The following is a 26,883-nucleotide window of genomic DNA, read 5'->3' on the forward strand; positions in this document are numbered from 1 at the left end:
CGTTCTGGCTCCTAATTTGCCGTATTGTCAAAACGCATAGACACAGCTCTGTCACTTGCAAGTGAAGTGAAAGCAGATGTATTGTGTATTCAAGGATGCTCCAGTCTGACAGCAAAGAAGTAAATCAAATCTTTTTACTTTCTTTACATGCAATAAACACATATACCTCACCAAAGACAATTTCCCTCTATCACTCCACTTTCTCCCCCCGAACTCCCAGTTTTTTGTATTTTCCTCGCTTGGCGGTGCGGTTGCAGTGAGACAGATGACATGCCTCGTGTGTGTGTATGACTGCCACTTGAACAACCACCACTTCACAGCTGTGTGTGTGTACGTGCTCATAAATTGGCACTTGGGGTGTCAGCAATCTGGCACTGCGATGGACTCTCATGAATTCAGAGGCTTACTAGAGCTGCTGTTTATTTATTCAGGGCATCATACGGAATAGAGGGAGAGTTGGGATGAGAATGCTGGGGCAGAGTAACAAACATGAAAGTAAATATGATGTATAATTGACATATCCCTGACATCTCTTAGCTTCACTGGACCTGCTTAGGTTGGACAAGCTGCACTCCTATTATTCTGATGGAGTCTAGTGACCTCACACAGAGTAAATCACAACTCTTCCACCTGCAGTGTGAGCAGGGGTCAGCCCGAGTAATTGAAAAAACCTGTCAGCAGGACAGGGCCTTAAAAGCTTCAAGCTTGATGCTAAAGAATTCATCATACTATTTTTTTTTCTTTCGCAGGCACAGTATTAATGGGCGATACACATTTTAGGCCATAAAAAGAACATATAAGCTAAAAAAAAAAGACCAGGATTATTTTTTCTTAAATGGAAACTATCCACTATTAAAAAGTTCTGCCAGCTACTGATGCTACTGTACTTCTGAGATAAATGAAACAAGGAGAGGAGAGGTTAGCCAATGAAAGACAAAACCAAGAGAAAGAGGAGGGGGGAGAATACCCTGGTTCATCACTTTTAAGGAAACTGACAGCAGACAGTTACTTTGTTCCACTAAATCAGGATGAAAAAGTCACAGTTTACATCAAAGTTGCTGAGAAAATGTTCAGCAAGATGGCGTGCATGCTAATGGAGAGGCTAGCTGTAGCATCCAACTGTGGTTGAGTTACCCTCGTGAAAATGCTTTGGCTTCTGCTCAAGATCAAGTGCTTTAAAGCTTTTAGTGAATTTTTACTGTGACAGTCGTATTTCACATAATGATTTAAAATATGCTGCATATGTACACTCTGTGTAAATACTGAAGACATATTTAGGCCCAGGGGTCTGGAAGTTGATGATCCAGACATGTATCAACGAGGGATCTTCCTGGCAACTGATGTGTGTTAAATTAAATTAGAAATAAATATTAGACAAGTCTAAAAGACAGAAAACATTTAAAGCTGAGCAGACTTTAAATGGATGAGGTTAAACCTTGGCCAAAACAAATATTTTGTGTGTATTTGAAAATTAGTGCTGTCAAAATTATCGCGTTAATTGTTAAGATCAACGCGAAATGTTTAATGCATTAAAAAAATTTAACGCTGATTTTGTTTTTTTTTATTAATTTCCTGCAATCTAAGACCTTTAAATTCATGAGCACCTCTGGAGTAGGGGGCAACAGTGTGCTATGCTGGCGTTTGGCCTGACAGAAATGATTAGAAGAAGAAGTGACACCATGCTACTATCTAGCTAACACTAGCTAACACACGCAAGCATGGACGAGGGCGGACTTTTGGGTGGAAAGTTTCTCTTTAAGAAGTTGCCTGATGGCTTGTTGGACAAAACGAGAGTAAGATGCACAATTTGCAAAGCTGAATTCAAGTACCACAGAAGCAGTTCATCACTGGCGTATCACCTGAGAGCAAAACACCCAACTGAATCCACCTCTACGGGACCTCGCCAGTCTACGCTTCAGGAGTATGGTGCTTGTGGACGAATAACAAAAAATGTGAGAGAAAAGGTAACCAATTCCTTGGTTGTTTGGATAGCTAAAAACTGCCGACCAGTTAGCATAGTAGAAGATGATGGACTGAGAGAAGTCATTCGTGCTGCATCAGGAGATGAGTGTTACAATCTGCCCTCGAGAGGAACCATTGTGTCGAGACTGCACACTTTGTATGGAGACCAGAGGGCTCAGCAGTCCAGCAAGCTTGTGCAAGTAAGGAATGTCGCTCTCACCGGAGACCACTGGACTTCGGTGAACAACGATAATTACTTGGGGGTCATGGCGCATTTTATTGATAACGACTGGACTATGCAATCGTTTGCACTAACAGTGAGTAAAACTGAAGAGAGACACTATGCTGAGGCGTGTGCTGACCATTTTCTAAATGTTGCAAACGAATGGAAAATCAAAGAAAAGGTAACCACGCTTGGCACCGACAGTGCTCGTAACATGGTTGCAGCCGCCAGACTACTTCCATTTGAACACATGCCCTGCATGGCCCACATTCTGCAAAGAACGGTCACAGTTTCTCTTAATGACAGCGCATTTGAAAGGGCTCTGGCCAAACGTCACAAGATTGTTGGACATTTTAAGCAGAGTCCAGCAAACGCTCAGGAATTAAAGGCACAGCAAGCTGCACATGGACATCAAACAGAACCGCTTGTTCAGGACGTTCCAACAAGATGGAACTCCACCCTAGAGATGATCAAGCGGATCCAGAGAAACAAATTTGGGCTGACCACCATCCCGACTCAACAAAACAGCAAGGTGACTATGTTGACTGACCAGGAGCTTGACAGACTGCAAAAGCTCGAGGAACTACTGGAACCTTGCAGGTAAATCATTTTGTTTCTCATGATTGTGTGTCTATCTTTGCATTCTAGCTTTGTTTTCAAGTATGTTCTCCACCTCCACCTCTCTGTGTATTTTCATATGTAGTTTTTATGTTTGTCTCTGTGTGATTAATAGAAAAATACAGACTTGATCTTTCTATTGCAGATATGTTACCGAACTGCTGGGAGGAGAGCGGTATGTCTCTTGTTCCATGGTGTTGCCAGCCTTGTGTCATTTGTTCAGGATTATGGAGCCCTCAGATGATGACCCAGTCTACGTTTTGAGGTTTAAGAAGATTTTTACCACAGACCTAGCTCAGCGGAGGGACAGCAGCAATCTCACATGGCTGAAGATCGCTACTGCCCTTGATCCAAGGTTTAAAGACCTTAAATGCCTTTCCAAAGATGAAAGAAGAGAGGTGTGGGCATCAGTACATGACCTTCTGATGTCAGAGACGGATGCACACCAACCATCTGCTCAGACAACAGAGGAACCCTCACCAAAGAAGAGCAAGATGTCCATCTGCTTGCTGGGTTCTCCTGATTCAGATACAGAGGAAGAGGAAGATGCTATAGACTACTGTCTGAATCTGTACAAAGCAGAGCCCAAAATTGACATAGGAGAGTGTCCACTACAGTGGTGGTTAAAGAGAGAAGGAGCACATGCCAGGCTGGCACCTATTGCACGCAAGTACCTGTCAACCCCTGCAACCACAGTGCCTTGTGAGAGATTATTCTCACTCTCAGGTCACATCATTCAAAAGAAGCATGCTTCTTTGTCATCAGACAATGTAAACAGAATAGTCTGCCTCAGTAACTGGCTGAGTGCAAAGAAGGACTAATCCAGATTGCTCCTTTGAAGTGAAAAATGTTCAAAATTCTGGGTTTTCAGCCATGTCTTTTTGTGTTTTAAATACTGAGTTTTGTGCACCCTTTATTGTTATGATATTCACTTTAACCTGTAGGCCTGGGTTCAGTCACTGTTGATGGCCTTAAAAGTTTTTTTGTAAGTTTTCACTGTGTTAAAGATTGATGAAAACTATTAAAATTCTCTTTGAATTTCAGCATACATTCTTTGTGTTTATTCTGCATTTACTTCATTGTGTTGCATAAATGTCTGTTACAATCTTAAAATATAAAGAATAAAAAAAATGTAATTGGAGCCAGGCTATTAAGAAAGTAATTGAGATTAATCGCAATTAATAACAGAAAATTGTGAGATTAGTTAGTTAATTTTTTTTAATCTATTGACAGCACTATTGAAAATATAAAAAAATATTAATCTGATTTTTCGTTAAATAAATAATATTATCATTAATAAAACCTTTTAACTGTTGCTGAAACGTGGTGCTTTGATTGTGCTAACCTTAGCAGTGCTAGCCTTGGTCTGTTTCATGCTGGTGTGCTGCTACAACTTTGGTTGCTTGGTTTAGGGAGGGGGAAGACATCTGCCAGTGCTGCAGCCCCAGGTAGTCCAACTTGTGTAATAATACCTTTGAAATTGTAAATGAAAATAATATATTTAACCGATTATTAGATTTCAATGCCTCGTTGAGTAGTCTTGCACATCCTTTAGCTTGAGCTTTTCCTGTGAGTGTCCTTTCCTGCCATCCTTCTGTTTAGCTGTTTCTAATTCCTGTCACATATAGATGCACAAGTTTTGGATATTTGCTTGGTTTTATATAGTCAACACAAAAAGTTCACACATTACAAACAAATTTAACCCAGCTGTCACTGCAAAGGGCAAACCACAACCTTATTCAGACTCAGTGGAACACTTGCACCAAGAGCTGGCTGCAAATTTTAGATCTCTTGGTTGAGAAGACAGTGAAATGTAACACAACGGTTATGGTAAATTGATACATTTGTGCTGTTTACCAAATACGAATGACAGATAATTGCAGCAGAACTCAAATATATTTTTGCTTCACTTGGACCGCGTGCAGCTCATCAAATAGCTGCATATCAGTGTCAGGCTCATTAAGAAGCTGGTTTATCAGTGTGGATCCACTGTGTGACTCTCATGACTACAGAAATGCACCACTTCTGATCAAACAGCAGAGGTTAGGACAAACATCAAAATCAAGAGAAGTAAAGATGAGTAAACAAATGTAAAACTGAGGTATGACTATAATTTTATATTTCTGTCTTCTTTCCAGTTTATTATTAATAATTTTGCTATTATTATTATCTAGTTATGCTGAAGTCTACTAACACAGATGGTAAATCACCATGGTGCTGAAAGGCGCCTTTGATGTTTTTAGTTCAACAGCGCTAACATTGTATGTAAAACAAGTTATTTTCATTCTATTGTTAAAAGAAAACCACAACACTAAAATATTCTTCATACCTATGAAGTACAAAAGGCATTTCTTAGTTTATTTGCCAGAAAGAGTGTAGTTGTTGTAACAGTGCCACTGAAAAAAATCGACTTTTTCAAACAACAAGCTATTGTCCTCTAGTAAACAGAAAGCTCAGAGCTTTCTGTTTACACTTTTTAGCTGCACATTTTTGTGGAGTAGTCATTTGAGCCTTTCTTTACAAAGTTGGAAAAAATTATAGTTGGATTACATAACTCTTTAGTGAAGGATCATTGTGTCCTAATTTGTGTAACAGCCAACCCGCTTCTATCCTTCCTCTTTATTCTTTTCCCTTTGCGCACCCCCTCTCCTTCTCCCCATCAAAATAAAGAAAGAGGTCACCATCTGTGGCAGCAGTATGGCCAAGTCAGAAGCCTCATCTATTAATCAAAGCTACATTTACTAGCATACTTAATAAGGCCTGCCAAATTCGCATAGGAACATAATGTGAGTAAATATTTAAAAAGCTTACCGTATGTCAATTTGTGCCAGTATCGCCTCCATTGAACTGTGGATGTGAACAACTTGTAGGTGTCTTGGAAAATCAAATATGTAAACAGTTGAGGGGATAAAAAGCTGTTCCTTCCTCTGGCGGTCGGGAGAAAAGAAGCAAAGGAGCTGCTGAGTGGTAAATGAGTATTAGTATTCAGTGCCATTAACTGAGTGGAGGACAAATGAAATCATATGAAATGGATATAGCCACTAATTGATTTGTAGATTCTTGTTTTAGAGCCTCTAGTTATTCCTTATAGTTGTGACTATCTGGGTGTTATGGTCCCAGAAATGATCAGACTTGGACAAGAGGTTAAAGTGCTTGAATAACAGCTTATACTATTGGTTAGTAAGGTGCTTCCATAATTTGTATGGGTCTATCGTCAAGGCACTTGCTAAAAACACTAAAAGGAGTCCAGCCCAATCTAGACTTCTTGGACTGAGTTTTAGTACAACTATTTGTTAGAAATATGCACCGCATTGCTCCAAAAGGCCCCAAAACCACAAACAAGTTGGAAAGGTCACGTTAGCAGACCGCAAGCATCCCTCACATCTAAAGCAGTAACTGAATTTAAATGGGGGATACTATCTATTTAAACTGTACTAGTGACTCACTTTTCAAAAAAGACTCAAGTGGCTGTTGCAGAAAGTGCAGTTTCTAGCACTTTCAAATTCCGTATCCGGTTTTACCCCCAAGTCACCCCAAATACTTTGGCTGGTTTTCATCAGTAATAATTACAGTCTGTAAGTGTCACTGTTTACCTCAGGTGTCAATTTGCAGTCATCCACATTCTCTGGAGGAGGCTGCAAAGCTTTAAGAAAGGAGTCTGATACAAGTTTAAGGTGATATTGAGGCAAGTTGTTCAGGATATCCTAAAGTATTGTCTTGGTAAGCACTGATGTTAGCTATTAGCTAGTAACCAGTGTTACTGAAAGGTGATCATCTAAGGTTGTTAGACAGACATTCAGTGAAAAAAACTCTGATATGTCTGGAGACGGAGAGGGGCATGTCTGATCTGCTGGCAGTAACTGTCATGATCCTGGGTCTTATGACCCAGCGGTTTCAGTTTGTGTGTTTTGTTATTTTGTATTATGATTTGAGTCCACCTTGTTACTGTCACAGGAAAGAGATAATGAAAAAAGATGATGAAATGGAAATTTACAAAGGTTAAATGGCCATTGGGAAAAGAAGAGAAAAAAAAGAAAGGGAAAAAAAAGGAAGAAAAAAAAGGAAAAAGAGAAAAAAAGGGGGAAAAAGGAAAAAAAGAAGAAAAAAAAGAAGAAAAAAAATTTAAAAAAGAGAAAAAAAAATTAAAAAAAATGGCCATTTGTAATTCAAACAATCTATTTGTGATCTTTAACTCAAAACTAACTTATAAATGTCAGAAACTAATAACTATAGCTTAAGAAGTGTCATGGAGTAAAGGATATTACTTTCCAACAATGCATACATTAACTTATAATGGACAAAAGATCTAGATTTTATGCTGCAAAGCATTTGCTAGAATCCAGGTTAATAGAGAAAATGCATTTCAACCCTGTTAGGAAAAAACTTGACTTTCATTTGTTAGAATCTCATCTCAGGCTGTAATTTTATTAGACATGTAGGCAGTTCTGTGAATATGTGATTTAAGATGAATAATGTACACATACACAGGCTAAGAAGAAAAATGAATAAAGAACATTTTATTATAGTATCCACAGCGCTGATCCGAGAGTGTCCTCCAGAGCACATGCAGAAACATATTCCTAGTAAAGATATGGAGCTATGGCTGTGATTAATATTAATTCTGAATTTCATATTCCACGTGGGAACCTAAAAGTCATGTAATTATGAAAGTGAAAAATGAATACAGTTTAAAATTTTGAGAGGTACATCCATAGAAGAAATGATTTATAAATGGTGCATGGAGTCACTCTCTCCATCCGTCGCTATCACAGCTTGAGGTCATCTGGTGTCAAACAACCATTCCAATAATGTGTTAAGATTCACAGCGATCCTTCTGCTGGGGAAATGTTCCTGTAATCCCTTTGACATGCTAAACATCCAACAAAATGCTGACCTTTTTAAGAATACCTGAGTGGTTGGCATTTGCAGTGACAAGTGAAGTTGTGTTACCGCACAGTTACAAGGTGGGATGTAAAGGAAAATCAATGACACACGCACAAGGGCAGCAGGCAGCAACCTTGTAGTGCTGCAGTTAAAAGGAGATTCACTTAGACTTTCTGGGCATTGATCAAATGTAAAGAGAGTGAAGAAACAGTAATAGTATAACAGTAATATGAGAGTCGTTTCTGACTTGAACAATTTATAAATGAGCACATGGATGGAAATCGATACTCCATGAGTAACAAAAATCAAAATAAAGACAAAATAAACAACATGATAAATAACTATGTGAAAAATTGAACATAGCATGTCTATATTTAGATTTATATGACAGTAATGGGGCTTTTATCTGGTGTAGCAGACGATGCAGCCTTCATAGCTTTTATTCTTTTATCCCTGTCCAGCCACAAAAGACTTGCTTTCTGTAAACACGCAACTAAAATGTATAGATAGCCACAGTTCATCATAATTATTAGTTTGTGGACCATCACACCTTATCACACCTTAAATTTCATTACTGTCTTTTTCTTCTTCTTGAATAGTTTTTTGGTCAGAAATCTAGTTCAGACATTTGACTTAGCTGACATGATGCCTAGTATACAGCTGTGACACTGCCTCTGTGCAGTTGCTTAGCTATAGAGACTAGAACCAGTCTTCATTAAGCATGGGAGTCTATGGGGATAGATTCACTTTTGGAGACATTCAGAAACTGAAATTCAAGTATCTTGGAGTCTTGTTCACGAGTGAGAGGAGATTGACAGATGGATTGGCGTTGCAGCTGCAGTGACACAGACGCCGCACCAGTCGATCATGGTAAAAAGAGAGCTGAGCGTAACTATGATGTCTCCTGGGCGAGATGTTCTGGGTATGTCCCACCGGAAGCAGGACCTGCGGCAGACCCAGGACAGCCGAGAGATAACATATCTCAGCTGGACTGGGAGAAGGTAGCCGGGGAGAGGGAGGTCTGGGCTTCAGTGCTTGTGAAGCACTGTGTGACATCTGTCTGTGAAAAGTGCTATAAAAATAAACTCAACTTGCTCACCTTCCTGGTGTTGATACCCCAAATTTGTTTTCTACCAACTGGTCTAATATACAAAATGGGTTTTCATTACATGTGCTTAGTACAGGTCTAGAAAATACAAGTTGTTGGGTTCCCTGAAAGTCATCTTGTCTTTAATAATAATTAGAAAATGATTGCATGCTGACAGTGTAAAATAAACATTGTATAAATTACACAAATCATTTTTCATGTTTTGTCAAAAAGACGTACTTTGTCTATGACCTTAACACATTTTCTTGGTTAGACCAAAGAAGGACCTTTTGAAGATGTTGTTAAATCGTTGATTGTCCAAAGATTATTATAAGGTCTTGAATAAAAAGTCAGTACTTGGTTTTCTCATTTTTAGTATTGTGAGGTGAAAAGACATCCCGGCAATTACATCTTGCAAAGTCTTGAATACTTAAAAATAAACCTACTGGACTTCATTCTATGATGTTGTCTTGCCTTTCATCCAAGAATCTTCTTCAGAACTTAAGAAGTCTAGTACATGAGACACGAAATATCATCACGAACGAAGTTAGTCCAATCGTCTTCTTTCTAAACACTCAAGACCCACACGACCTGGATGATTGAAAGCCTACATGACTATTCCCCTCCTATAAGGTTCACACTCTACAATTGTACACACCACAATGATTTATAGTGGAGTTCTCTGTAAAACTGAACCTTTTCAACAATGCACCCACCTCAAAAGTGCCGCATGTCATTGTAAAGTCTGATACATCAAAGTGACTCAAAGGGGAGAGGGTATAAAACAAAAAAGCCACAAGGAATCCTTTCATCATGGTAAAAAGTGTCTCTTCCACAAAGGCATCAACTTTGGTCAGCTACATGTTTGATTACATTTAAGTAGCCACTGATGGACGCTGTGTACAAAGAAAGTAATGACATGTCTGCCGCAAACACAACCGTAAAATAGAAAAAGATCAGGTAAAAAAAACAAAAAGTATGATTCAGTGGGTGAAAACACACACGGAGGATATAGACGTCAGCATTCTTTTAGCATATGAAGGGTATAGCTATTGGGAAGGTGTCACTCTAGAGGACTGATGGTGCTTGTGGTTTTCCTCCAGAGGATTTCAAAAATCCCCCCTGTCCAAAACCACTCTGTTACGAGATTTCTCAAACACACATGTGGCGCAGTTCCTGCCTAGTGGGAGGCTGCCATCCCCTAGGGTGAAGAAGAAAAGGTTTGTCTCACGTCGGCACATCGCAACAGCTGTTGCAGTTGACCTTTGGGTCTTGATCAAAGAGGCCTGCTTTGTCTGGTGTTAATATCAAATGATGAACATTCAGCTCCCACGCTGCCCTTTATTTTTGCTGCCAAACAGACAGCAGGAACACATCAGCCAGCCCTGATTGGTATTCACAGACGCTTGTATAAATAATTATGAGGCTGCTGAATGCTGTTGGACAGTAAAGAGAAGACAGGCTGCTCAATTCTCAGTTTCTTTTCTGTCCTTTCTGGTATCTTTAAGAAGCCCATGCTTTGAAATGTGCTCTTTTATAGCTAAGTCAAATGTTTCATTATACTCAATGTACTTCATATTGTAATGACCTGGCTGGGGTTGTTAGCCAGGTGCATTCTGGGTATTGTGTTGTCTCTGTGTTTTCTATTGTTCTGCTAGTTCCTATGTGTTTGATTTGCATGTTGTGTTAGTGTTATGTTAATGTAAGCCACAGTGAAGTTGATGTGTGTTCTGTGGAGTGGGTTGAATTGGCATGGTTGGCTGACACCGCGACTCTATGTGGTGGGAGCGTGATAGGGGTTCGGTGTCAGCAGTGTTACGTTGTTGTTGAAAAAGATGGTGAATAAATGCCTGGTGTGAACCACTACTGCCTCCTGCTGGATTATTCGGGAATTACCAGTCTGCTGCTGAGACGCTCGGCGTCGTGCGGTGTATGAGGCACGAGCGCTCTCCATTCGCTGTAAAGTTTAGCGATAGCTGCTAGCGCCCTGCTAGCCGTTTTAGCTAGTGAGCAGTTTAGCCAGTTTAGCTCCACTAACCCACGGTCGTTACAATATTTTGAAATGCAATATTAATGATTAATATTTCTTCTCATTTATTTATTGTTCGTTGAGGTAGAAATTGTTTGCTTTTTATTATAGCGAGAAAACTTAAAAAAAAAAGAACTACAAAAGATTTCTATCTTTCAAAAAACAAAAAATCATTTAATGAAATTTCAGACTGGTTGTTTTGTTAACCGTCCCCAGGTGACAACATCTGAAAAAAGAAGCCAACAACTGTAGTTCAGGAACGGGTACTTTAATCTGATTTCAAATAAGAGTCTGTCCAGGGTGTACCCCATTTCTCCCCAAATCACAGGTCAAATCACCAATCTGTTGCAAGGCTAACACAGAAAGAAATACAACCATTGTTGCAACAACATCCTATTATAGAATCACTAATTATCCTAACCTCGTGCATGTCTTTGGACCATAACTGGAAGTTGCAGTGTCTGGAGAGAAACCATACAGACATGGCGAGAACATGGACATTGAAAGGCCCAACCAAGGAGACCCAAGACCTCTTTCCTGTGAGGTGACAGTGCTATCTGAAAGTCTGATGTGAAAGTGGCTGTTCAGTATGAGGGTGACTATCTACAGACATGTGTGTGGAAATACTGGCACTGAACACAATCAAAGGCTACCAGGATATTATACATTTTATTATTAATTATATCACTAATGGAGAAAACTGTAATCATTCTTATTCTGACCAGTAACTATTATTTAAGTAAATGTGCTCTTATGACCATAAACAGATGCATCACATATTGGACACAACATACTTAATCCATAAACATTTAATCTCATTAGTAAAAGGAGGTTATTAGCTGGATGTATATACCCTCACAGCCCGTTCCATCATCCTCTAAGTGAAGAGTAAGCAGCGCCCTCATATCACCACAGCGTTCGCAGGAAAGTGATTATAATGAGCAATGTGAAAGCAAAAGCTGTCAGGAATCACGGAGATGGATTAAAACAGAAAATGGCTCTACTGCTGAGGATTTCAGATGAAACAGGACAAACAATCATTGAACGAGGCATAATTTCTACCATGTGGACATGTTTTCACACACGTTGGCAAGCACAGCCGCATATAAAACTTCTGCAGCCACAGTTTAGTGCTCTCGGCCAATCAATACCTCTGGCCGATCAATCGCCTGAGATGAGAACAAGAGCAGAGGTGGTGGTCGAGGAGCAAACCTGTGACATTTCATTGTAAATGAACGCTTGAACTCCCGTCATTATTTTATGCACTGACAGCATTTTTTATAATCCTAACTCTTGCTGAGCGCCTTCTTTACATGAACTCTTGATACACTCTCTCTAGTTCCATGAACAAAGCAATTATTGGTATTTTCATGTTCACAGGTAGAGAGGGGCGCCAGGAAGCAGGATGAAACGGATGCAGTTGCCAGCTCAGCCACGCTCCTGCTGCTTTTTTGTGTGTATTTGACCCCACATCACATAAAAAAAAATTGAAGCATAAATGACATTAAGTATATGTTTAGGAATGAGATCATGGTTAAATTGTTCACATCGTTTATATTCAGTCATTTAAGAAGTGGATGTCGTCTATGCATTTCATATTATTCACTTAACATTTGTCCATGACATACTGCATAGAGGTGTGGGGAAATAAAAAGACAAATATCAACTCAGTTACTTTAAAAAATAAAAATAAAAAAACATATCAATGATAACAAACAAACCCAATCGAGAGACATTATTTGATCCATTATTTGAACATTTTGTAGTTTCACATCATTCAAATGCACAAACAAAATAATGGCTAATTGCCACTTTGTATCCAGAAGCAGTTTTTTTTTTTAAAAAAAGAAGAAGAAATACAAATTAAGAGGAAATGCAATTTCGTGAAACCTGTGGTTAGGACCAGTGTGAAGTCTTATTTTGTATTTAGTGTGTTGGTCATACTCTGGTACTGTTGTCCTGGTAAAATTTTAAAAGAATATACAGATAACATAATTATTCAGTCTTATGATACACGTTTAGTGAGAAGAAGCATTAAATATGAGAAGTTCTTATTTACCACGAATGGTCTCGTTATATAGATGTTATGTAAGCTTTAGCTTCAAACTGAACCATTTCACTTTGTTGTTTGATTTTTTTTTTTAATAATTTATTTCTTGTGTAATAAATGTAGAAAATAAAGACAAGTATATCTCTAAAATTGAGGTCTCTGCTAAGTAACTTTTATTTGATTTATTTGTTTATCACCACAGAGTAAGTAATAATAATAATAATAATAAATTTTATTTATGAGCGCCTTTCAAGTCACCCAAGGACACTTTACAATAGGATAAAACACTTAGTAAAACAATGGCAGAATAAGAACAATAAAATAAAAGCACAAGATAAAATGAACAAACAGTGGATTCACAGTGAATATGCAGATTTGAACAGATGAGTATATGTATAAGACAGAAACAGAATGACTCCCTGCGTATTGCTGGGTGAGAGTCAAAGCACTTGGTTAAGTTAATTCCCTTTTTGCAAAGGTCTCTTCATCTCTGCAGCTGATGATCATCTCTTGGAAAAAATTTGATGTCACCTTTTTTTTGCTTTTATCCTGAATTTAAATGTCCTCACACGGGGCTCATCCTTATCATCTCTGCTTCGGTATTAAAAATCCACTTAACAAGTTCAGAGTCCTTTGCTCTCTTTTCATTTTGAGATAGCACACTCACAACCCCCGCTCCTCCTCCCCCTAGTCATACCCCCACAGTGTGATTAGTATGAAGGCCCTGCACGTTCTTTTCCACACTTCATTAGGAGACATGTGTAGTCCCCTCAATGCAGGGATCAAATACATACCACCCCAATCTGGCCTCTTTTTTTTAGCTTTCAGTCAAATTCTATATTAAATTCCAAGTTGTATTGCCTACTTAAAGGGCTTTTCATGGCTCGTGTATATATGTATATATATGTGAACCCAGGCTTTTTATCTGCCCCTGATTTCTTTTGTGAATCCTAAAGTGACAAAGCCTTTGATGTTTCAGCTTATTCCCCTTTCTATGACTTGTCATTTTTCTGGTTTCTTGCTAAATCAGAATTTAGCATTTTAATTGATATTTTCATTGTGAATGGCCACAGTCTCTGTTTTGTGCCTCTGATTTTCACTTCCTGTTTTATTTTGGTAATAACTCTACTTTTGTGTCTCTTTGCTTTCACTCCTTTGTCTTGCAATAACAGAAGATGAAGGTATGTACTGATAACACACGCATGTGTGTGCAGCACTTGTGTAATGCTCCCTAGTCACCAGCTTATTACATCTTTTTTTTTTTATTGCCATTCCCAAGGGTTGTTGTGTTTTCCGGTTTGGATTTTTACATGAACTTTCCCATAAATTACCTCTTGCCTATTTTTTTTTTTAGCTTCCCAAGTATGAGCATTAAGATTTAGAATTTTAGTCTACACAGGTAAGCTCTGGTTAAGTCTTAGTTTCCATTATTATGAAGGCAGTTCACATATAACTGAAGTGCATGGACGGTGTAATTGCTCCACAAATCTCCTCCGGAGCAGGTTATGTTCAAAATTAGAGACCAACAGGTATTACAATAACCATTTACTGACCAATCAGTCCTGTGGAAAGTAACGTCACTGATCCCTCAGATCCCCTGACTTTTACACACACATGTACATATGTGTGTGTCTGTGTGTGTTAGCAGCTGCTTCAGATCCATTGCTGCCCTCAGTAGATTAAAACTCCCCGTCATTACACTGATTGATTTTCTTTAATGTCGAGCACAACTATGAGGAAGTGTGTTGTCTGTAAGTAACTCCACAGCCTGAAATGAAATTCAAAGCTGTGTTCTACACCACAGCTAAATGAGAGAGAGAGAGCCAGGGACTGCGTGGAGATTTAGATGCTACACCACACTGTGCATCCATTTTGGACCAAACTCATTACCCATGCTTCAGCACTCAACTTCCCACCCTTCCAAATAAATGTTTGAGACTTCATGTACACATCCACCAGGACCATGGTTTGTTAAAACTTCTGGCAACTTGTCTTTTAAACTTTAATTTCACAACATGTGGCTTAGCAAGTCTTCATTTTTGGGGGGCAAAGGGGCATAAGTTCACTCTATTTTGTATTTCTCCTGTGAAGGTGTCCTCATTTAGTCAAAAACAGCTTTAGGAGTCGTACTCTATGGTTTGCTTCAGTGTGAGTGATCACTGCATTTTTTGTTTTTTGTCAAATATTAATGAAACATCTCAATTTAGAGCAAAGTTCTTTGAAAGTGGCAATGCTGAATGTTCATGTAAAAGCAACCTCTGCTGTGGGTTTATGAATTATTTAATGACCTTTCTGTAATGAAACAGGTGACGAACAATCTCTCAGGCAGGTGAAACACTTAGATGCTCACACAGATACAGTAAGAGCCTCCTCGTGGATCCACTCTGACTCACAACCCATAATGTTGTCATTTTATTTCTAAAAAAGGCACTTGGCCTGAATGTATATATGATTGCATTTCCTCTGAGTGTGTCCTAAAGGTTCAAAATTTGTGCAGAGGCACAACATTGAGTATTATCACCTGAAGACAGTTTCATCTGATCTGCCCAGCTTCATCTACATATCTTTTTTTTTCATATCTGTGTGGATTTAATCAGAGGAGTCAATGAGGAATAACACCTCTTACCTGGATTCAGCTATGAAGCCTAAAAGAGCAGGTCAGCCTTATTTAAAAGGTTGAATTTTGAGTAATATTATCATTTCTCAGAGGCTGAGCAGCAGCTGTGCAGGGGGAAATTATCTTAGTGGCTGAATTAAAGTTACCAAATTTAAAGTGCAAAGGGGGACCTCCAGGATGTTCCACTCGCACAAATATTCATATAAAAGGTGTTACAGATGAGCCAGTCTTAACCTTTTCAAACCTTTAGACGGACATCCACAGTTTGGAAACATTTCACACTTTATAAGTTACAAAGAGTTGTATCATTAAATATCTTCATCGATGTCTGCAGGAGAAAATTCTAAGTATTTGCAAAGAAACCCACAGCCTACTGTCATAGGTGTTTTCACTTATCATGCCTGATTAGAAAACACTGTGTGAACATATACAGTCGGGGAGACACCCTTTTGACTGCTTAGCTGAGGTAAATTCACAGAGTTTAGTGGTATCATGTAATTCCCTGCAAAGCTTCAGACTCCTCCAGTTTAAATAGAGGTGAAATGACATGATAAGTATATTATTTCTTTTTCTTTGTTAATCTTAGTCTTAATGACACCACATAAATTTAGTGAGTCACTTAGCCAGTCTTTTGCCATAATTTTGTATTTTTCTCCTTCCATCAGTCTTCAAAAAGTCTTCATGCAAATTATGAGATTTCTCACGTTTGCTGTCAGTGGTGATTTTTAATCTGTCTATTGTGGTATTCACAAAGTCTTCCCATTTGATAAAATGGCATGTCAGGAAAGAGTAGCACAAGGCCAAAGTCACTTTTAACATGAAGTGTGATTAAAGGAGGCGATGAAGAGCGGCTGCAGGATGATTAATGTAACAGCTCCCGTCTCCTTTGCTTTGCTGGCTCTCTGAACAGTTATAATACAGTTTCTGTCAGTTTTAGTGCCTGTTCATATAAAATAAATGGAAAAATAATTTAGAATTTTAGATTTACGGAATAATTACAAGAGGAGCAATACAGTTGGTTAATTGCATTATAAAGATATAAACCTATGAAGAATAACTATGAAAACTGGGAAGATTGGGTTACATTTTTTTTTTTTTAATTTGGATGATAAAAAAACAAATTACTGAGATAAGATAAAACTCAGATTTTGTAACAGTGAGATGAAAATGCCTGGAGTAATTTTTTTTTTCCAAGGACAGCTATTTCAAGCTCAGTTCCTCCATTGCCTTTTCTGCTGAACTACATTCCACATTTGTCCCTGTGGCAGAACCAGTGCTGGACTCAGTGGTTTTAGAACTACACTTTTAAGTGTCAGGAATCAAACAGCGGGCCATGATGGCTCTTGTGTTTGGATTTTCATATTGAATTAACTGCCCTGGTGGAACGCCGACCTTCTCTCTGTGTGGATCGAAGCTTCTCTTGATTCATCTCTCCTGCTGGGTGCCCTGCGGGACCTCATCGTGTTTAACATAGCTGGGTTCACACAGGAATAAAGGCTAAGGTGAGCTTTGATGGCACATTTCGTTTCTCTCCTCAGCAGTCAGCACTTTGAGAGCTGGAGGGAAAATGAATTGTGGCACGTGTTGCTCACCTCACTTGAGTTGAAACGACAGCTCTGTCACTTATCACAAGAACCTCAGTAGGGTGTGCTGAACTCTCCACAGGTAGATGAAAAACTAAACTGATATAACCCCATTTCGGCTTTGTTTGGTCGTAACATTAATTTAGTGTGTGATATAAAAAGGAATTGTTTCCTGCACAGAGGCTTCAGGTTTTAAGATAATGTTAACTATGTACTATGTATAATACACTGAAAAACAACTTAATTTTAAAGCCCCGAAGACATGCCAAGAACTTTCAACCAGCTAAAAAGAAAAGAAAAGACACAATTTTACAGGGAAAACAAATGCTTGCATTCATTTATTAATACAAAAACACAGCCTATCAACCAAGTCTGTAATGGTTACTCAGGGACAGAGAATGAACAGTCTAGCAAAAAAACATTTAAAATTGTATATTTTGGCAATTTGTTAGTGGACGTCTGCCCCAAAATGACATAATTTAAATAAATAAACAAATAGTGCCAATTTCTTTGGCTGAATCAATGAAAATCCCACATACAACACAGTTTCACAGGGAAAAAAATAGCATTTTACCAGCAAGGTAATTCTCAAAGAGCCAGTAGCTGAAAAGTTGGTAAATCTTGGCACGGTGTGCAGTCCGTCCTTAAAAAATCTGAGGAAACTGGGCAAGTGGTAGAGCTATCTATAGCAGGTGAAAAGCATCTGAAAGTCATGTCCTTAAGAGGAAATAAAGTCAAGCAAAGACATGACAAAGGGTGACGTAGAACAGCGATGTAGAAATCCTACAAACATTTAGACTAGATAACATTTAACAATCTATTGGAGACAGTGGGGAGGAAGACAGGACAAAACAGACTGTGGAAGAGAGCTAATAACACTAAGTAACATAAAAAAGTGTGCATTTGAAAGAGCATTAACCCTCTCAGGCTCAAATTAAACTTTTTGTTGCTAATGCACAACCAAGTCCTGCAGTGGTACTCCTGAGTAAAAAAAACTCATAAAATATGTATGTGGGGTAATCAGGTTGTTAGTTTTTAACTGTTGCAAACCAGCAACACCTGCCTTGAGAGGGTTAAGGGAAAAGACAGACAGAACAAGAGCAGAACATTCTGGGTCACTGCTGATGTCAACATCACATAAAGCAGATGAATTATTTTGTTTCCTTCTGCAGTTACAACTGAGGAACTAAAACGCAGCAGTCATTGAGGCTAAACAGAAAACAATCTGCAACTAACTTTAACTGCTCGAGTATAATCAAATGCAATAAGGGAGGGTGGTGCTTTCTTTTGTGTTAAATCTTTTCCAGAACAACTTTTTGCATTTGGTTTTATGTTATTCTGAAGGCTGAATGCTCCCTCTGCTGCTACACTGGAAACTGAAATTACCAGCATCATTACTGCCAGACGTTTATAGTCGGAGGAACATTTCTCTTAGGGAAGTGGTCAGGAGTCACAGAAAGTCTTTGAAAGTGGTCCTATTTGATCCACAAACTAGGCCCAGACCTTGCCTGGTATGCAGGGGAAGACAGTTTAGAATTCTAGGTTGGTTATCATTGGCAAGACAAAGGTCAGAGGTTACCTGAATAATCCAGTTGTGGTTTGAGTTTCTTGCATCTCTGAGATGACTTTTTTTGTGTGTAATCCCTGACTAAACTTCTAATCAAAGTCACTCATTTGTTTCAGCCTATGTTTAGCTGCTGTAGGATGGTCTCTATATGCTGAAACAGTGGTGTGTGGTGACTTTTACAGAGATTACAAGCAGAGATTTGCATCTCTTATATTGCTTCTTTCATAAAGGTAGACCTCTGCCCGCTCTGAGATACACCCTCTGGTTTTTCTTCTTCAGGGTCTGATCAGACGAGGAGACAGGAAATAGAGCATAGGAATGCAACAGCAAAGGACTTAAACTCAACTGCAAAATGTATGGCCACCTGTTCAATCAGTGAGCACACAGAGTGAGCACACAGTCTCTGCTTTTTCTGACTGCTGTGTTTGCACCTTTGTTGTTTTTAATGAGGTTATCAGTGAGAAACTTTGGAGGCGAGCTTTAGGCTGCCCACCATGTTCAAATCAGTATTCATGTTTTCTATGAACTAAACCAAAATGAAAATAGTTTTCTTGCACTTTTGGTTTGTGTGGGCTGAGCCCAACCATGCCCATACACGGCCTAGCTCTAAGAATTCACCTAACCGAGAGCAAATCCTCCATCATAAACAACACCTCCATCTTTGACCCTGTAGTCATCAAAGATGTGCTTTAAGGCCATGAAGGAGGATGACTGAGTGTCTGTTATGTTATGAAAGAGATATTTCCATAGCATTATTCTTGCATGCGTTTGAGTTCTTTAATTTTACCATAGATCTACTCTGTTCTGCCAAAATGACAAACAGGCCTCAGAATATTCCATCACTGTGAAAAATGTGTTAATGATGTGCAATATTTTGGTTAATGTAAGCTCTGGTCAAACATAGAATGCAATACATATTTAAAGTCAAGTCAAAAGTCATTATATTTCTAATGTAAATAAGAAATGTTAGGTGGTGATGCTTAAAATATCCTGAAAAACCTATAAATGCATGAAAAAATATAAATCATTGTCTCAACAGTTGATGCAAATATGGTCATTACTTAAGATGAAAAAAAAAAAGTGTTGTGCAGTGAGGAGCGGCTGATGCGTTCGTTTCTACTGTACTTTAACTGACGGCTAACAAGCACCGAGTTAGCCCAGTCTGACAAATGCGGAATCTAAAATTAGCTCCAGGCCTTTTGGTGAACCGGGAATACATAATATCCCATCTGTGTGTGAGAGCATGCGTGTCTGTGATCTGATTCAACTAATTATGACAAAATAAAGGGGAGTTTACATCAGTGTGAGAAACAGTGTACTGTAAATCTGCCCCGAGGATAACTGAACTCATTATCTTCCAGCGCTGTCATCGTCGCGTCTTTGACTTTGTGGGTGTTGAAAGGGCAGCTTGAGGTTGCTACAGAGGCGCTGGCATGCCGGTTGGTGCACGCAGAAGCTGTATGTGATGAATGGGGTTTACCAGCCCAGAAGACAAGGGCTGCAGACAGAGACATGAGATGCGGAACATGGATTTATCTGCAGCAAGAGAAAAATCAATTAAAGCTCAACAGAGAGTGTGTGAGTGCGTGTGTTTGTGTCTGTTCACGCTATTTGCACATGTTTGTGGTGTGAACCAGACAGAGACGGAGAGTAAAAACTCCAGTTAAAGTCATCCTAGAAGTCATTTTAGCACCAACTTTTTTTTATCCACTGCTAAATCCCAGAGACTCTGATTGTAGGAATCGCACCTGCAGGAGCCAAATGTGCACTTGCATATAAGTATCCGAATCTGTATTGACCTACTTAAAGCTCCAGATGGGTGGGATGCGCATTGTAGAAGTGCAGACACAGATTGCCAATTTCCTTGTCAGATGTGAGGTAGGGTGAACGAGAGGCCAAGGTCCCAAAAACTTCAAGTAGAGTCTGTGTAAAGTTGGGTCACCCTGAAAAATTGCTATGCTACTTTGGAATCAGACAATAACCAGGTATCACCATATACTCAGATGACAATGATAATAATGCAGTTTGATCACCTTTCATTCCTTCAGTGATACAGCTGGTTATGGCAAAAGTCAAATGGGTCAATCCCACCTGCTTATTTTCAAGTGGACTTTTTATGTCTTCTATTCCAAATCATAATAATTTTTTCATAAACCTGGCCAAGTACCTTTTAGAGCCTGTGAAAGTAGGAAGCATGTGTGTGGAAAACACAAATATTCCTCCACTATGCGAACACTGTAGGCCTCTAAAAACAGGTCTGGTGTGTAAATTATCACCACCACAGGAGACCTTACGCATAATGATGTTGGATGTTTTGCATCTGGGATGAAGTGGCATTGGACTTTAAGGGTTGATTTAAACCAGCGGTCCCCAACCCCCGGGCCTCGGACCGGTACCGGTCCGTGAGTCGTTTGGTACCGGGCCGCGAGAGTTGAGGCTCAGGTGTGAAATGTATGGTTTTCAGGGTTTTTATCGGTTTTCAGCGTTATTTTGTTATCGTTTTTATCGTTTACTCGGTTTTCCTGGGTCTTTTCACGTGTGTTATGAATAAATTTTCTTTTTTTCGGTACCGGTACTAGTTTTATTTTGTTGTATTTATCCGCGACACCTTAAAGGCCGGTCCTGAAAATATTGTCGGGCATAAACTGGTCCGTGGCGCAAAAAAGGTTGGGGACCGCTGGTTTAAACCATTTCATTTAAAAACAAAAGTTAAAATAGAAGTAGAGGGCTAAACATTTGTGACTAGCAAGACATTTGAGTAGCACATAGATTGTATATAAAAGAGGGGCATAACAACCATTTTTTTAAATTCTTTAGCCTCAAGCTGTGTATTCTTCTAAACCAGATGTGACCAGCTGGGAGAAGATCTAACAAAAAAAATTTAAAAATGCATTTTGTTACCCTTTAAGCATCAAATTCACTTCTGTCCAATGACTGTGATACTGAAGTGAGTTGTTGAGAATATGTTGAACTCTTCTTTTTGTAATGGCTGTTGTTTTTGCTGCTGCTAGCTGTTTTTAGTGTCTTTGAAGTGGACCTAGCATTATTGGATGCTAAATAAACTCTCAAACAATGTGACAATATGATCAAACTGTTTATCAGAAGAAGATGTGGGACTTTTAGGACTCTCAAACTGAACATTAGCAGGTATAATGTTAGGTTATAACTAGCTGGTGCTTTCACTTTGGCATTGTTTTTAGATGATACAACGTAGGTACGGTCTTAATATCTTAAATTTAAAGCTGTCATGAAACGGCTGTGTAAAGCAGACAGGATAAGACCCAAATGAAGACTCATAGGCAGGACTTTGACTCAAAAACACAGCCTGTACTGCTGAACGGGAAAATAATACAAAACTAAGCACACAGAGAGGCACACGGAGAAACACACAGCCATGAGGGAGATCGCGACATTGGACAGAGGGAAACAGAGAGCTTAAATACACCAGGAATGACAAGGGAACAAAAAACACAGCTGTGACAAATTAGACACAATGAGACAGAAGAAGCAAGAGGGGGCAAGAGAGACACGACGGCTCTGGAACATGGTAAAATAAACATTTTACCATGGGGTGGACATGGAATAAAACACAAGGAGAGGAACATTGGAACAGAGAAGGGAAACAAGACACAAGGACACACACATAAACACCAAACACATCGAAAGGGACACAGAGGACAAAGACACAAGGGGAAGCTAATAGACAAGAACTAAATGAGGAAACTTAGACAATTCAAAATAAACTCACTACTAACAAAATGAACATAAAACCTAATACAAAATGACATCAAAAGGACCCAGGACCATGACAGAAAGTGCACACACCAATTAGAAGTTGCCTCCACAGCATATGGCTGGTCTCTAGCCCCATATATAAAATACAGTTAGGTGTAATATTGATGCACGTCTTGGCCACTGTACTCAAGACAGCAGGACAACATAGCGGCTTTCTCAAAACAGCACCCACTCTAATGTATTTTAATGGGTAAATTCTATGTTTGTGAGAATGCATCAGTTTGCAGGAAGACATAATTACACACAAATCAGTGTATATTTATCAGTGCAACGTTCTTTTATTCTATTAAATAAACTCAAAATGATCAACTTTCCCTTTAATAAAAGTTAGGAAGTTAGAAGATCTGTGTAAAAAGTTACGAGTGTGCTTTAAATGCATGTGAAATATCTGTTCATCCACAATCAGAAGAGTTTCTGACCATTAGACAGAATGCAGGTTTAAGACACATCTGCAGTGATGTAACTTATCATACCTGGAAACAATGTCCATCTTTAATTACCTCCATAGAAATGATGATTCATAAGCTTATGTAGATTCTGTTGGTTTATGGTTCCAGAAACTCTGATTTGTTGTGTGTCTGTAGTCTGAGTGCTACTAACCAGTCAGGTTCAAGCAAGCTTTAGATGCGTGTGTGTGTGTGTGTGTGTGTGTGTGTGTGTGTGTGTGTGTGTGTGTGTGTGTGTGTGTATAGATCAAAAGAGGGATTGCATTTGCCAAAATGCAACAATTATCGTCTGACAATAATTTCTTTTTTTTTTAATCTTTTTTGAATATTTGAAACAACGTCTGACATACAGAAACTGATGTCTTGTTCTGGATATCCACTGAGGCTGAAAACAGGCTAACTGATGGGTTCTCTAATGTGGTTAGGGTGTGAAAGAGGCCTTTTGCAGCATGAAGCTGAACATTTTGAATGGTGATTTCAAATCCTTGGAGCAAAAAGAGCAAGTGAAGCTCGTATAAACACAGTATTCAAGCTTTTTTTTAATAACAGTAACTGATTTTTTAAATTTATTTTTTCTTACATCCTCACTTAACAGCTGGCAGTGACTGCTGACGATGTTATATTTAAGTGTTTCTTCTTGGAAACCTGGCGATGGAGGATTCTGAGCAATTATTTGTGGTAATTAGGTCAGGAGGAGGCAGCGGCGTGCTGGGGGGAATCACAGCCCTCGGCGACCCTGCCGGGGAAACTTCACCTCATAAGCTATTATTGGCAGCACTGCAGAAAAATGTCAAGGAAATAAAACACAGCTCATCATATGTCACGACTATGTCTTGTAAACGTTACTTAAACCAAATAAATGTTGGCTCGCGCTGATAAATCTGTCACTCCGTGTAGCTTCTCCAACCGCTAGTTCCTCATTTTAAAACGAGACTGATACATAAAAGCCCAGAAGCCTGGCGGGTATTACTTTCTATACAAGAAATCCTATTTACCGGTTATTAGTTGACATGTATTCGTAGTGTATGACTCATTAACTATGTTTTTTCTCTCAGTAGTCTCCTATGTAACGCTTATTAGCACCAGACCGCAAATTAGCTGCTCATAATTAACATGTTTAACTCTGTAAAATGCTCCTAATGTAAATGAGTAGTAAAACATAACCAAATTACTTATTACTCATGCCCCAAGTGCCCCAAACTGAACAAGAGTAATTAAGATTATGGGTCCCATCTGAAGTGATTTCCGGCTCATACTGTAGCTAACTTCATTGCACTTCACCTTCATCATCTCTTCAAGGGAAACTGTCAATTGCAGAAAAGTGCAACAGAAGACATGCAGAGCATCAAAACAGTGTATACATAAAAACCATAAAAACAGTTCAAAAAAGTTGATAATATTTTAGAAAACTTAATAAAATGCACCACTGATCATAAAAGTAAAGAATCTGTCTGTCAGGGATGATTTTGGTGTTTTATAATGCACCACATGCAGTTGGAGCAGTATGTCCACTGTTTAATTAATTCTCATATTTTCATTTTCCACAGTGTTGAGATTTCATGTGGTTTTGCCCACCCTGTGATGTTTTATATAGCTACTCATCGGTTGCATAAAATGCACAAAAAATTGATTCATGAAATTGAAACAGTGTGATGGTTGCCACGGCCAATGTGCTACGTATGCTAGCTGTAACTTTTAAATGTATTATTTTGGTAAATTTTACAAAGTTTCAGAGATCCATATGAAAAAATAAATTTCCACTTTGACTCTATGGAGTGCTGTAAAACACTGAATACAACATGTCATTAAAGAGCTCACAGAACCAACTTCAGTACCAATAACTTGCAGTCATTATTTTCCATATGGATTTATATGGTTTTCAAATTTTTGTTGAGGAGTATCTTTTTTTTCAGCATTTAAGTTCATGGAGGTCTGAAGGGATTCATCACAAAAGTTAGGTATTCTGCTGTAGATTTACTGTTGTCATGAAGAATGACCCACTTTCAACCAAGCTTTAGCTGTTGGCCTCCTGTTTGACTTTGTTGAGATACAGAAAAGTTCAAATTAAATTCAATGACTGCATGTTTTGTTCAGGTGTAATTTTGCAAACCTAAGATGTGTTGTCATCATCTTTTCAGAGAGAAGCGTCTTTGTCCTGGTAATCCAATCCAATGTTTTTCGAAACTGTGCTTTACAGGCCTCACTCAGCGTGTTAGTCACTGAGATGTAACTCTTTGTTGTACTTTCATTTTATTTCTAAATAAGTGAACATTAAATCACGATTACCTGAACCTTCATTTTTCTGCAGTAGCTCAAATATTTTAACATGGACATGATAAACTGTAAAGTTCAGAATAATATGAAATTTGGTGCTCCACAGAGTGAGAAATAGATATATAATAACATGTATTCAGTCAGTTTGCCTCTCTTATGGTCTCAGACATATGCTGACTCTACACGTGTGCAAAAAAAGAAAGAAAAGAGAAAATAACAATGTGGTTCTGATTCAGATTTATTCATTGGATGGAAAGTGATGGTAAAATTTCTTCAAAACCTCATATTTTAAGTGGTTTTTGTGAGTCAAAAGAAAATATGATAGCTTGGAATGTGCACAAAAACCACGTTACCTTTAGGTGCTTGCACTTTCACCAAAACAGCAAAAGAAAGAAGAGGAAAACCTGAATGGCACTGTATAAAGAGACGGAGTGTAGTGTTTATGGTTGATATTTAACATTGTTTCTGAAAAAGAAAAGGAAAAACATCTTGAGAATGGGACAGGAAATTGACCATGTTTGAAATATGTGCCTCCCCCCTCGTCCAATCCCACATGCCTTTGTCCTCAACTCAGCAAATCACAGATATTCCTGTAAGGTCTAGCTGATTGAGGACATATTTGCATACCCAGCTTCTTATTGTATGCTACTTTAACTATCGCTGTGCCATTACCATGTCCAAATCAGTGCACTGCTATAGTGATCTAATTTGAGTTTTCTTTTGCCATTTGACGACACAGTTTGTTTAAATCAAGGCCCAGCTCAATACGACAGTTAGGTGTGTCACCATAGATTGGAGTTGTTTCCCTTTTCTAGCATAGAGAAAGTGTCACAAGCTACATGGATGAAAGAACAGGAGTAGATGGCCCTGAGATTAGCAGATCTACCTGGCTCTTTCCAGTTGTTTTTTATATGTGCGTACAGTAGCCCAGTAAGATATATTTGCTAACTCAACATTTCTAGCTGAATAAAACATCTTAAAGATGTTGAAAATCATTCCCTGATAGTTATACTCATTTTATAATAGCGAAGACTGTGAGCTCTTGGGAATTCCATAAATGAAACAGCTCTGAATCAGCTTACAGGTTTGAGATTTTTCATAGCAGTAAAGCCTCTAAGGTTATCACGACTGAGTCAACCGTGTCTAATGGAGTAAAAATTTTATGTCAAAATGTTTTTAATGTAATGTAAATCAAGTTACATAATATTATTTTCATGCTACGTGGGCACTAACCTTCATACATATTTTTTATTTATTTATTTATTTTTTTTACAGTGAGTGTATTTACTTTTTTTTTCTTACATCTTTTGTGAGTTTGTGAGTCATTTCCCTTCTCCCAAACTACACTGCGGGAATGTCTAAACCCTCAGTTTCTTATTCGCCTGGCACTTCCAATACAAACCCAAATTTCCATCAGCTCCATCCTTGTGGGTGGCTCACATTGAAATCCCCTTGTGTCCCCTTTGTTTGCCCCTGCTGGGCTTCCTTCTACAAAGAGAAACATGGCTTCGGGGCATCAGCCAGCTCTGGCAGCTTAATAATTCATGGCTTGTCAGTATGAATCATGGCACACTCCCCCACTGCAATCACTGAGATCATTTGCTCAGCAAACCCTGCTAAATGGCTCTGCCATTTGTCACAACAGTAATTAAATGTTTCACATTGATCCGGCCACCTGTGGTTACATCTGACCCAAAACAAAGGGAAACACACAGGTGGCACCGCTTGTGGCTAACATGTTGTGTGAA

General features: G+C 38.7%; 1 protein-coding gene across 1 annotated transcript; it reads left to right on the forward strand.

Moving 5' to 3' along the window:
• Nucleotides 1-1,718: 1,718 nt before the first annotated feature.
• On the forward strand, nucleotides 1,719-3,624 carry LOC102289298 (E3 SUMO-protein ligase ZBED1-like). Its single transcript, XM_005927902.1, has 2 exons — nucleotides 1,719-2,785; nucleotides 3,027-3,624. Exons 1-2 carry the CDS (start codon nucleotides 1,719-1,721, stop codon nucleotides 3,622-3,624), a joined length of 1,665 nt encoding a protein of 554 aa, XP_005927964.1.
• Nucleotides 3,625-26,883: the final 23,259 nt, after the last annotated feature.

The sequence above is a fragment of the Haplochromis burtoni genome, unplaced genomic scaffold, assembly GCF_018398535.1.
Source record: "Haplochromis burtoni strain Fernald_Lab_line unplaced genomic scaffold, NCSU_Asbu1 Contig_105, whole genome shotgun sequence".
NCBI classification, from domain to species: Eukaryota; Metazoa; Chordata; class Actinopteri; order Cichliformes; family Cichlidae; genus Haplochromis; species Haplochromis burtoni.

Bases quoted from the DNA above. Each gene is read 5' to 3' on its own strand.
- LOC102289298 (XM_005927902.1), top strand. From the start codon at position 1,719: ATGGACGAGGGCGGACTTTTGGGTGGAAAGTTTCTCTTTAAGAAGTTG. The intron at 2,786-3,026 runs GTAAATCATTTT...TCATTTGTTCAG, and splicing joins GAACTACTGGAACCTTGCAG to GATTATGGAGCCCTCAGATG.